General features: G+C 30.6%; 1 protein-coding gene across 1 annotated transcript; it reads right to left on the minus strand.

Moving 5' to 3' along the window:
- Positions 1-365: 365 nt before the first annotated feature.
- On the minus strand, positions 366-12,403 carry LOC134717781 (von Willebrand factor A domain-containing protein 7-like). Its single transcript, XM_063580275.1, has 14 exons — positions 12,310-12,403; positions 9,995-10,168; positions 9,252-9,324; positions 8,908-8,999; positions 7,998-8,189; positions 7,617-7,835; positions 6,868-6,987; positions 6,299-6,472; positions 5,647-5,765; positions 4,715-4,874; positions 3,641-3,711; positions 3,079-3,232; positions 1,498-1,506; positions 366-565 (listed from the first exon to the last, which is right to left on the minus strand). Exons 1-14 carry the CDS (start codon positions 12,401-12,403, stop codon positions 366-368), a joined length of 1,851 nt encoding a protein of 616 aa, XP_063436345.1.

A 12,403-nucleotide genomic window follows, 5' to 3' on the forward strand; every position in this document is an offset into this window, starting at 1 on the left:
GAGCTCTAACACACTTTTTCTGCTCTTAAATAATAACCTTTCTTAACACATAACAGTAACTCTGCAAAACCATATTATACGTATGCATTTTTTCAATATACAAATATTAAGCAACTTTACAAACTGATAGATTCGATGTGGAAAAATGTCATAACTATTTTATATTTTAATAGATTCTTACATGTATAGAATCAATCAACTTTACCGATAATGTATAATAAGTATATAATTATCTGCAAATAACCTTCACGATGAACAAAAAAACCAAAGAGAGTATGCAAAAATGTTTAAGAAAAATTAAAAAAAAACTTGAACACCATGTAATGTTTATTCTCCAGTTATTGAATAACACTCTAAAATTAAACTTACACTGTAGTATAAAGACTTGAACCATCTATTTGAAATATTATTTCGGTAGAACCATTGCTACTAATCAACTCTGTAAAACTTGTCTTGCCTATCAGTAAACCTCTGTTATCTGTTACATCAATAACAAAGGTTTCGTTCTCTGATCCTTTATTCTCTACAGTGTAGGATACGTTAGCAACAGTGTTCTTATAAAGATCTGAAAAGAGTGCAAAATACACAGCCAGTCAAATGTTTGCAATGGCTTATTTTTATACAATGATCCGGTTGCGGTTTATTTACTTCGCCAGTCTTTTTCTAATTGATGCATGCCCAACAAAAAATTGTTACATATAATTATCAATTAATCAAGCAAGAAAAAACAAAGCAACACGGCCTAGACAAAATTAAAAATTAAGGAAATATATAGAGGTTGATAAGATACTTTCGGAGAAAAATTCAAAGTTGTGTTTAAAATGGATACTGTTATCTGTAGTTAATCATTATATAGCTTATGTTATCACGCATCGTAAATTAGATATATATTCAAACGAAATTAATCTTTAGTATCAAAGACGTTAAAATGTAAAACAATATACATTAAACAGCTTCACAATTTTGTCACCTAGAAAATTTGACATAACAAATGTCAATGATGTTTCAAAAAAGAATTTGATGTTTAAGATAACATGATTAGTTGTTTCTAAATTTGAAAAGCATTTTTAGCAAAAACCTCTAAATGCCAATAGTTTGGAAGGTAATAGGTCTATAAAAGAACAGTGAATTGTACAAAGTTCATTACATAAGATACCAACAAAGAAGCAACGTCACTATAATCAAGTTCATTCGTAAAAGTACATACATTCTTCAGCGTAAGAGCAAATCAGAACGGTATACATGCCTGTACCATGTCAGGAATGGGGCAGTTTTTTTTCCATTCGTTTGATGTGTTTGAGCTGTTGATGCTACCATTTAATGAGGGAATTTCCGTTCTGGATATTGGTCGGATTTTGATATTTTTGTTGTTCTACTTTTCATGGTATACGAACCTGTAATGGAATTCAATGAAAGTCTTATAGTCGCTGGAAATATGAAATAAGGAGATGTTCGCATCCATGTATGTCCACTGCTATCTGTTCCATAAATACTTACTTCGTATTGCTGTAAAAACAAAAATAGGTTTTAAACAATGATGCAATGATTCCATTTTTTTGAATATACTAGTAAATAAATTTTGATATCAAATGTGACAAATATCAACCACAGACCACGAAGACCAGAAGATGTTATCACTACTGTATGTAACCTGACTTATTTGAACAATGACAGAACTCATATTTCTTGCATTCAACCAACGCTCCGATATATGGTAAAATATGATCGAGAACTCGTTATGTCTGAATGATTGAGGTATCTTCGCTGCTCTTGTATGGCAGACCACTACTGACAACAGTAACTGGATTGCAGTCTGCTAATTTCAGAAAGGTGATTACATTATATGATGGAATTACACATATATATTAGAGCTAAACTCTACTGAAGACTGTACACAATAATAACTAACTGTAATACCAACGTTCTGGTACATGGTAAAATATATTCGAAAACATGTGATGTCCGAATGTCCCTCTAGTACCTTTTTCTCCTCTTTTATGGCAGACCACTTTTAAAAACAATCAATGGATTGTAGTCTGCTGATTTCAGACAGCTACTGACATTATGTGATGGGGTAACATATGTATGAGCGCTAAACTCTACTAAAAACTGTCGTAGCAGTACATAATAATAACTAACAATAAAACAATTTTATCGATTCGTTTAACAAAAAAAACATTACAAAAAAAAACGACTAAGGGTTCTGACTTAAGATCAGATCAAGTGTGTTTCTATCAAGATGTCAAATGGTTTAACTTAAAACATACCGTGTGTGCAATAAGCCCTAGCTTATGAAATTTCAATGTATATAAGTACTTACGTCTGATGTCAAATTTGTTGAAACAAAATATGTAGAATCGAATTCCCCAGATATCTGTACTAAATTGAGGAAGGTTGTTGTTGAATTACTTGTTTTTAAACGCAAAGATGACACGTTCATTCCAACAGGTAGGTTGTATACAGTTAAAAATAATGTATATCTTTCACCTTCAAAAACATAAATTATATTTGATTGTATCATTGTAAATAATTTGATTAACATAAAGAATTGGTTTTTTTTAGGTGTGCATTTCAAAAGGAAGCTTTTTGTCTTTCGCTAGTGCGCTCATCTAAATGTTTATGAGTTTTGTTTGAAAATATATCGATTTAGTTTATTAACAAAAACATATGATCAATTCAAATAAATCAGTCGTTTGGATTTTTTTTTTTAAATCGATTATTATTTTGTAAGACTGTTTGTTTGACAATAATGTTCCAAAATGTCTATGATTAGGTCATGGGTTCGTAAGAAGGTACAACGTTTTCAAATCTTTACCATCGAAAGTACCAGTATCCTTTTTGTTGGACTGTGAGTTTCACCATTCATTATTTAATTGATGTGGGAAGCGTTTGTATCGTTGTTAACCGTTTGACTAATAACACATTGAGTTTGATATCTTGTACACATGCATGTTAAAATATAGGATAACTCGTTAGAAATACACATGTTACGTATGACAATGATCTGCTGTTGACCGTACATTCAATATATTTTTAATGCTACATCAACACAACATAATCATGAGAATATTGGTATACCTATAATTGGATTGCCTAATACTTTATATAAGTTCCCATCATCTGACTCTTCCGTAATTGCATAGTGAAAATCTACTGAAGTTTGGGCTGTGATGTTCACACTCCAATTATTGTTTCCAGTTCTAATCACTTTGTAAATGCCATCCGTTGGATTCTGAAAATGTTTTTATGTTTTACATTATTCGTGTTGTTGCTGGAGTTTGTACACAAACTTATGAAAAATGTATTCTTAATTCAACATTTTAATTCGTTGTTCGTTTATAAACACACAATATTCTACAAATTTTCAAAACTCATAAATCATTTTTCATGGAAACGTCTTTGATGTTTTGTAATAAAAAAAATATAATAACAAGAAGAAATTGTTACTATCGAGAATCAAATACAGTTGTTATATTTAAAGATTAAATATCCGAATATTTCCATAGATATTACACACACTTATGAAATTGTTTTTAAGGCAACTAAATGTACAAATATGTTATAAAAATAAGAAACCACCATTGCAACAACAAAAAATTTGAGGATACAGGTGAATTAATTTACTTATTTTTTTATTTACCAAAACAGTGACAACAACTTTATCTGGGCTTTCAAAAAGCACACTTGTATTCTCAGCTGTCAAAATGGACCCTGAAACAAATATTGTAAAAATGTATAAATGAAAGTATGTGGATGCAAATAAAACGTTGTGGGGGCAAAAAATAGACACAAAAAAGATTGCGATGAGATAGGTTTAAAAATCCCATTTCATTCAATATAATTAAATACTAAAACTAAAATATTTTGATCTGAGCGTCACATATGAGTCTTGTGTAGACGAAACGCGGGCCTGGCGTACTAAATTATAATTCTGGTACCTTTGAGAACTATTAAGAATACTGTGACATGATTACAATTTTGTTAATGCTTAAATCATCAAAACATTAAAATAAAGTTTTGAAATTGTGCTAATGATGACACAGCATGAAAACGTGCATTGAACTCCTATATGAAATGTAAGCTATAAAAAGCTGCAATATTCTGGCCAATTTGAACAAACTGCATGTCTGGCAAATTGTTTTTTTAATTTTCTTTTGTAAATACATGTTTATCATGTATTTGTTTCTAATTTCTCAAACAAATTTTGGATTCCCTTTCTGACTAAAAATGCAATGATTTCCTAATACGAAGTTTTATTTTTCAATTTAATTTTAAAATTCTGAAAATAGTAGGTCATGTTGTTTCCTAACTACCTACCGTGGCTATCATTTGCAGCTGTAATTTTAATTTGTTTTTTGTTTATTTATTTGTACGTTAATCAATCCTTTACTAATTTTTTCGTTTGAATTGTTTTCCATTTTGTATTCTGGTCTTTTATAGCTATCTGTGCGATATGGATATTGCATCTGCCTCGTTTTGGCTCTCAACTTTGTTCACCAATATATTTGAATCAAGCAATTAACATGGACTCCAAACTAATAATTTGCAATAAGTAAGGAACGATTAGTCATTCACAAAAACAACCTTTTAATCAACTTTCATTTACATTACTAGTTTCGATTCTATTTGTTTAGCATGTGTTCGTGGATTTACTGTCGTGTTAACATTCAAAAGGTATTATGTCAGTTCATTTAAAATTGATAAAATAAATTACCAAATGGAGATTCCACATCGATGTCATCTACAGAATCAGCACCAATCACTGTAATTTTAACATTGTTTAACATATTGTCGACTAGAAACATCACAGAATCGTCGTCATCTGAATAGATCTCAAACATGTCCACAATAGCTGTTGCAGATGGAAAAATTTCCTTGATTCATGAAAAATGAAAATAAATGCAAATGTAATTTTGATAAACGAGTTATAAAAAGAAAGAGTCATTAACTAAATAAGTATCCATCAACTAGATGGCTGTTTGCATTTATTTTATTTGCTTCCTATGTTAATATTTTGAATTTGTCATACTAGTTTGACTTTACGATGATTACTGTTAATTTGTTGATGATTTTGGAAGATGTTTAGCACAAGATATGGATTTATATTTTTACAATAGTTAGTTGAGTTCGTATTGTTTCTTATTTATCATAACTTTTAATGTAAATGTCCTTTGGTTTTGGGAGTCTTGTTTGCTCCTTGATTTTGATTGTTATTATGATTATCAAAGGTGCCAGGCTTATAATTTAATTCGATGATTTGTCCATTTAACCACTATGACCCGAAGACATATAAACATTTATATAAATCGAACGATATAATGAGTTTGGGATATGAGGGAACAGTGGGATTATGAACCGCGTTGTTTATCAAGCTACTATATAATGCCATTAAGAAACCCGTTTTGGGTTGTGTGGAATGGCGGGTGAAAAAAAGGTTTTAGTTTCAAGCTATACATTCTTATCGATATAGTTCTGGAGGCATTTTAACAGCAAGAACGATGCTACAAGTATTCGTTATATGATGATATATTCCCCAATTCCAAATTAAAAAAAAACGCAATTGTTATATAATTATTCGAAAAAAAAGACAAACGTTCATTACACCAAAATATATTTGTTTTTTCTTACAACATCAATCGTTCTTACCTCACTGATCTGTCGTATTATATCACCTAGTTCTTCTGTATTAAATCGATAAATTGTCCCTCCTGTACCTTCAGCCACTAGAGAATATGGATCTGATCCAGCATCACGCTTTGTTCGACCTTGAGTAAAATCAATGCATGCATACATATTATCAAAACATACAAGTTAAAGTCGTATAAATTGTTATAATAATCCGATTTTCTGATACATTTCTGAATGGTTAAATAAAATGTTTGCCCTTTCAAAAGGTTCTTACAAATTGAGATGCAGGCTAATGATCTTTGTTTAGATTTCGCGTTTAAAACATTTTTTTACAGTTAATATATGTAAAATAATAGGTCACTTACATTTTTACATGTGATGATTTTGAGGTTTACATATTATCAAAAAGATATGAAAGTCGCAACGAAAGAACAACCAAACAAAAATGCATTTAGCATTGTACTAGTGTTCTTTTAGTTCAGGTGAGTTGGTGTATAAAAGGACGGATATAATTTTTAACGCAAAATAGTGTATTTACATAAAAAAAAAACATTATTTGGAAATAACATTAAAAATTCAGAATCACACTTTTATTCATAAATCGTTTACCAAAACAATACGAAATTTACAGAAAGTTTACAAAACTCCTTGGATATATTTTAATCATTACCACTAGTATCCCTCTTTCTCCGACGACCAATGCACAGAGAGTCCTGTAGAAATAGTCTAAGATCAATCTGTTTCTCGTTTACAGCATCTATGACTGTTTGGTTCTCTAATGCGTCTTTAGCTGGAGCATCGGTATAGAAGAATATTGTAGATTTGTCCTTGCACAATTCAATACCTAAAAAAAATAAAGCATTTAAGACCAATTGGTGACCTCCGGTTGTTGTTTGCCCTTTGGTTCGGTTCTTGTCTCCTTGACACATTCCTCATTTCAATTCTCAATTTTAAAGCCTTAGAATAAATTTGAGCATCTTTCTTTACCAGAAATTTAACTCGTTTGCAAAAGGACGTTTGAAAATCACTGATTGTAGTATCTCCCTTGAAGAGATTAAACATCTCGGTTTATATAATTTATTTTTTAAAAGAGGCAACCCGTATGACGTCAATACCCTAACATAGATAATATTTATTTTATTAATATTAATTTTAATTTTATTGCACTCTCGAAAGAGAATTTCGAAATATGTGGCACGCAAACGTTTGTGTATCATGAACAGCTTTAACATGCAATACCTTTCTGTAATCCGCTCATAGCATACTCTGGACAGTCATCACCTCCATTCACCGTTATATTATCAAGTGCACTTATCATTTCAACTCCATTTTCCGTCGTTAGTCGATGCATATGCTTCTCTATGAATAACATAGATAAACCATACACTTATTAGTTAAATGTTTATCGCAATAAGTCAATTTAGTGTTAAAATCAAATTAATTAAATTTAATTATTGACATTTTAAAATACCTATTACTGTATTAAGATCACGCTTAGACAATATTCCTTTTTCATGAACTGTTTTTGACACCTTGTGTAGGCTTTCTTGATGTGTCAAATCATATTTATAAACACATCAGACAAATAAATCACATCGAGTAGGATTTGTTATCACATAAGCAATACGGCGGGTGCCACATGTGGAGCAGGATCTACTTACCTCTGGAACCTGAGATCACCTCTAGTTTTTGGTGGGGTTCGTGTTGTTTATTTTTTTAGTTTTCTATGTTGTGTCATGTGTACTATTGCAGTATTGTTTGTCTGTTGGTCTTTTTCATTTTTTGCCATGGCGATGTCAGTTTGTTTTAGATTTTTGAGTTTGACTGTCCCTTATGTATCTTTCGTCGTTCTTTTGTCAGTTTGTACTGAATACGATTGTGTTTCCTGGATTTCAATGAATGAGATATAAAATATATGTTATTTGTATTACGGTTATAATTTTCGTAAAGTAGATTGTATCTTCTAATATAAATGTAAAATAACATACCTGGGTCGTTAAAGGTTACTAAGATGTAATTTGATGGCGCGTTAGCTGTGCCCAAAACATTGGTTACAATATCGATGCATGCCTTTCGAACTTGTGCAATAATAGGTCCCATAGAGCCTGTGTCATCTATCACAAAGCCAAATGACGTCTGGTATCTTTTCACCAAGCCAAATATCTGTATAAATTTGTCCTCCTTTACTTCGTTTAGGATACCAATATCTGTCAACAAATATATATTGTTTTGTTTATCTATATGGCATGTGTTATATGATATAAAAATCCGATTGTATATTCACCAAGAATTGAAAAATAGTTTTTAAACATCGTAAGCATTTCATGTTACTGACTTATTTTAAAATTTTAATTTTTCTCAAATCATACCTGGATCTACTAGGAATAGCTCTGTTGCTTTTTTTGCAGCATCATATGCGCTATAGTGAAGGTGATGGTGAGGAGAGTATTTAGGGTCTAATCTATCTTTGTTTATTCCACCATTTGCAGTTCGATAACCATTTTCTGTGTCATCGCTTCCTCCAAATCCACACTTTCCGTTACCGATATCACCACTAGTTTCTACAAATGTTTTCAATTAAAAAAAAAAACCATTCATTTCGTTTTATTCGTGGGATTCTAATTTTGATTTATTTCATGTGTAACGTGCTTATGCAGAATTTGGCAAAATCACAAAATCAAATATTCACAAATAGACAATTGTTTCCTGCATAAATAACACTTGGTACTCACGATAATAAATCCACAGTATATGTAGTTCATCTTAAAAACTTAGGAATAATTTGTCTGACAATTAAAAGATAACATTAATTAATTTAGTTGAAAAAAAACTATGCGCATTTAGTAGGGTTACAGTTTATAAATAAAAATAAAATTTAACAATATTTGAATACAAAGCCAGATACATAGCAATGAACGTTTGTCTGAACGATAGCTCTGTCTGAGTCATGAGATGACTTTGACTGACATATCAAAGATCTTCAGTGAGCATCAAAGTCTAATTGGACAAGAACCATATGATAGATTCATCATGGTTCCTATGCTATTTTGTAATAAGGTTCACAATATAATTACAGGTCACAGAGCTGAATTATTTTTGTTCACAGGCATCCAAGTACTGCAAATAATAAATTGTAGATACATAAAAAAAAAACATTCAAGAAATGTACTTAATTTTAATTCAATTATGTATACTACATTGTAGATAATAATGATGGTAAAAAAATATGTACACGAACATACAGACGTTTACAGTATTACAGTTTTTCTAAATACATACTATATGGAGGTTGGACATCCTGTCCTGTCTTGTATCCGCTAGTTAACATATCATGTACCAATAAATTGTTTTCGCATGAATTCTCCGTTTCGCTAAAAAAACCAACAGGTATATATAAGTATTGATGGTGTAGTTGTTCCCTTATTTTACAATAACTACTGTCTTTTGTAGACGTAACGCGCGTCTGGCGTATATACTAAATGCAGTCCTGGTATATATGATGAGTTTATTTTTTTTTTCATTTATAATTTCATAATTATTTGGTTTATGTACAAATAAATGTGAATAAAGCATGCGTGCGTTTTGATCTGAAAAATATAAATATATAAAATTATTATATTTACCCAGAATTGTCACAATCTTGGCAAGTGTCCACCGTAGCACCAGCAATAGCCATTAATGTTTTATTTGGAACACCTATAAAAGAGTCATAAACGTTCATTTATTTATCGATAAATAGAATATGAATGTACGTTTATTGATGATGGGGATATGCCATTATTTCATTTTGTTAAATAATGGAGTATTTACATTATATCTATTCAATTCTTTTATCAAATATTTCTGTTGGAATCTTCAAGTAAAAAAAGAGTATACGGATGGATAAATGATAATAAAAAGGATTAATCAAAATAGGACGAGCAAAAAACATATTGGAATATTCAACGTTGAACTTGATTAGGAAGATGTGGTATGAATGCAAATGAGACAACCCTCCATTCATGCTATTATGCATAAAAAGTTAACAATTATAGGTCAAAAAAGGGCCTTTAATACGGCGCATTAGTTTAAATCTGCTCACACTTCTGGGGCACCAGCGAGCTATCTCTCGTTTTCTATAATTCCGTGTTGCTCTGTCGTCAGTTTTCTATGTTGTAATTTGTATACCGTTTTAAACGTTTCACTTTTCTTGCCATGTTATTGTCAGTTTGTTTTTGACTTTTGAATATCCCATCTGTATTTTTCGCCCTCTGTTAAACAGAGTTATTTATTATATTTTATAAATTTATTAATTAAAAAACAATAATAAGTAGATCGTGAGTAAAAGAATATTTGTTCATTTAACTATTCAATATATATAGCTTACCAAAGTCTCTGTAAACGCTGTCCCCATTCATTTCTACCCAGTTAGTCCCGCTATAAAAAGCTTGAATTGTGTAAATACACTTTCCAATCATTTCTCGTATCAAATAAAGATCTGGCTCCGTACTTTGTGCAAGTTCCTCAATTTGTCCTCTTAGTTTTATAACATGGTTATGAGCTGAAAGATAATTGCATATTCAAAGATTGCTAGTGACGTATACATATCTAAGCTAATTCAAAAATCTAAAGATCGAATATGCAGATATTAACCAAAACTCGACAAGCAAATGGACGATTAAACGATACCAGATTCTTCAATATTTATAAAATTGGTTGAACAAAAAATTCAATTCATTTAGGGAATATCAATACTAAGTTAGTATTGCATTTCTTTGTTCAAAAGACATATCTTTTTGCGTGGAAGATGACTATGTATCATTAACTGATACTTAAATACTTATAAAGGTATAGAGGTAATCTATACATTTTTTATTCAAAAAATCATGTTTATTATATATTGTCTTACCAAATTCAATTTGTTCTGAATTGCAGTGTATATGAGCTTGCGTTGACAATTCCTGGTTTTGGACATGTTCTACTATCTCGATCTGCTTTTCAACGAATTTTTCATATCCGTCTGAATCTGAAATGTTTTGGTAAAATCCTTTATGGGCACTTGTTTGATTTATACGCAATTTTGTGTTTAAATGATTAAGAGATTAAGATAAAGGACTCACAAAAGTTTGTATAGTTCACCTATATATAGACAAAGTATTTGCATCTATATTTTAGGATCATGTATCATCCTATTGTACATGTTATAATGACAATCTTCATAATAAGGCTGTATGACCGATATGCGAATTAGCAAAGCACCCCAAATTCTGCCTAATGATTTGTAAATAAACTCATCATAGATACCAGGACTAAATTTTGTATATACGCCAGACGCGCGTTTCGTGTGCATAATTTAGTTTATCGAATGTTTGATGAACGTTACCATCGATTGAATTTTGCGTGTTATTTATAGTGGATTTACTGTCTCATTAATAGTTATCTCTGCTTCAGCTCATTGTGAACATTCAAGTAAAAAGGTACGTATTAGATTTGAGATTTTTCTTAATGTGTATATATCTTTAGCAGTTTGCCTCAGTCTTAAGAGGATCATTCGTTGTTCGGATACATAAGGTATGCAGTCTGATGAAAACTGATGGTAGATTCTTATTATGCTGGTTTATGTTGTTCAACTTTACAAATTTTTAACTTTACAGTATAATTGTAACGTTTCAATTTCGATATGAGCGTCACTGATGAGTCTTATGTAGACGAAACGCGCGTCTGTCGTACTAAATTATAATCCTGGTACCTTTGATAACTATTCAATCAGAAAAAAATCAGATATTTATATTTATACATGTATATTGCTGAAATGATATCATGTGTTAGTAATAATTAATTACTTATAGTTTTGTGTATAAGCAATACAAAGCCTTGAAACAAAAAAAATATTATTGTAGTGTGTACTAATATAAGTTTAAAGACATCAACAATTACAAAGAACAAAAAATAGCAGGTGAATTCGTAATACCACACCGTCTTTGGAAGTGCATGAACCTTAACAGTGCATTGACTTTAAATAATAAACCAGTTCTTTGTTTAAAATTTAAATTAACTTTACCACGCGTATTAAAAATAGTTTTTTTATAGAATACAATATTATTACCTGAGATGTCAAATGTCAATGTAAAAACCTAATATTACATTTTAAACATCATTTTGATTTCAACAAATACAGTGGCAAATTAAATCACAAAAATACTAAACTCAGAGGAAATTCAAACGGAAATCCTACATAAAATTGCAAAATCAAAATTTCAAACACCGAATGTATAACAACAGTCATATTACAGACTTGTAAGGCATTTTCCTATGTAGGAAATTGTGGATTGCACCGGATTTTATAGGTAACTTAACCTGTCACGTGTATGACAATCGCATCAAATTTCATTATATTTACAACGTTGCGTGAACAAAACAAATAAACATAATATTTGGATGGAGAGTTGTCTCATTGGCACTCACACCACATCTTCCTATATCTATATAATAGGTAAAAATGTAAAAAAAACTATCAATGTAATGAAAAACAGTGATTCAAGCACCAACATTCCAAGCTCTGTTTCCATTAGGGGATGCCGTATGTTTTTTTCTCGTTCGAATTGTTGAAGAGTTGTCTCACTGACAATTGTACCACATCGTCTTGTTTATAATGATAAATGTTGAATGCTGATATGTAATATCAGAAACATTTATACTAACCATCCCCAAAGAAATTGTTGACTATGTTGGTTACGTCGATGTCATCATCAATAACAGTTAGATTGTTTTCCGTTATAAATCTACCAGCAGCCAT

This window comes from Mytilus trossulus, chromosome 5, assembly GCF_036588685.1.
Source record: "Mytilus trossulus isolate FHL-02 chromosome 5, PNRI_Mtr1.1.1.hap1, whole genome shotgun sequence".
In the NCBI taxonomy this organism is placed as follows: Eukaryota; Metazoa; Mollusca; class Bivalvia; order Mytilida; family Mytilidae; genus Mytilus; species Mytilus trossulus.

Bases quoted from the DNA above. Each gene is read 5' to 3' on its own strand.
- LOC134717781 (XM_063580275.1), bottom strand. From the start codon at position 12,403: ATGGCTGCTGGTAGATTTATAACGGAAAACAATCTAACTGTTATTGAT. The intron at 9,325-9,994 runs GTAAGCTATATA...ACTCTTTTATAG, and splicing joins CAGCGTTTACAGAGACTTTG to GTGTTCCAAATAAAACATTA. The intron at 8,190-8,907 runs GTATGTATTTAG...AAACATTTGTAG, and splicing joins GGATGTCCAACCTCCATATA to AAACTAGTGGTGATATCGGT.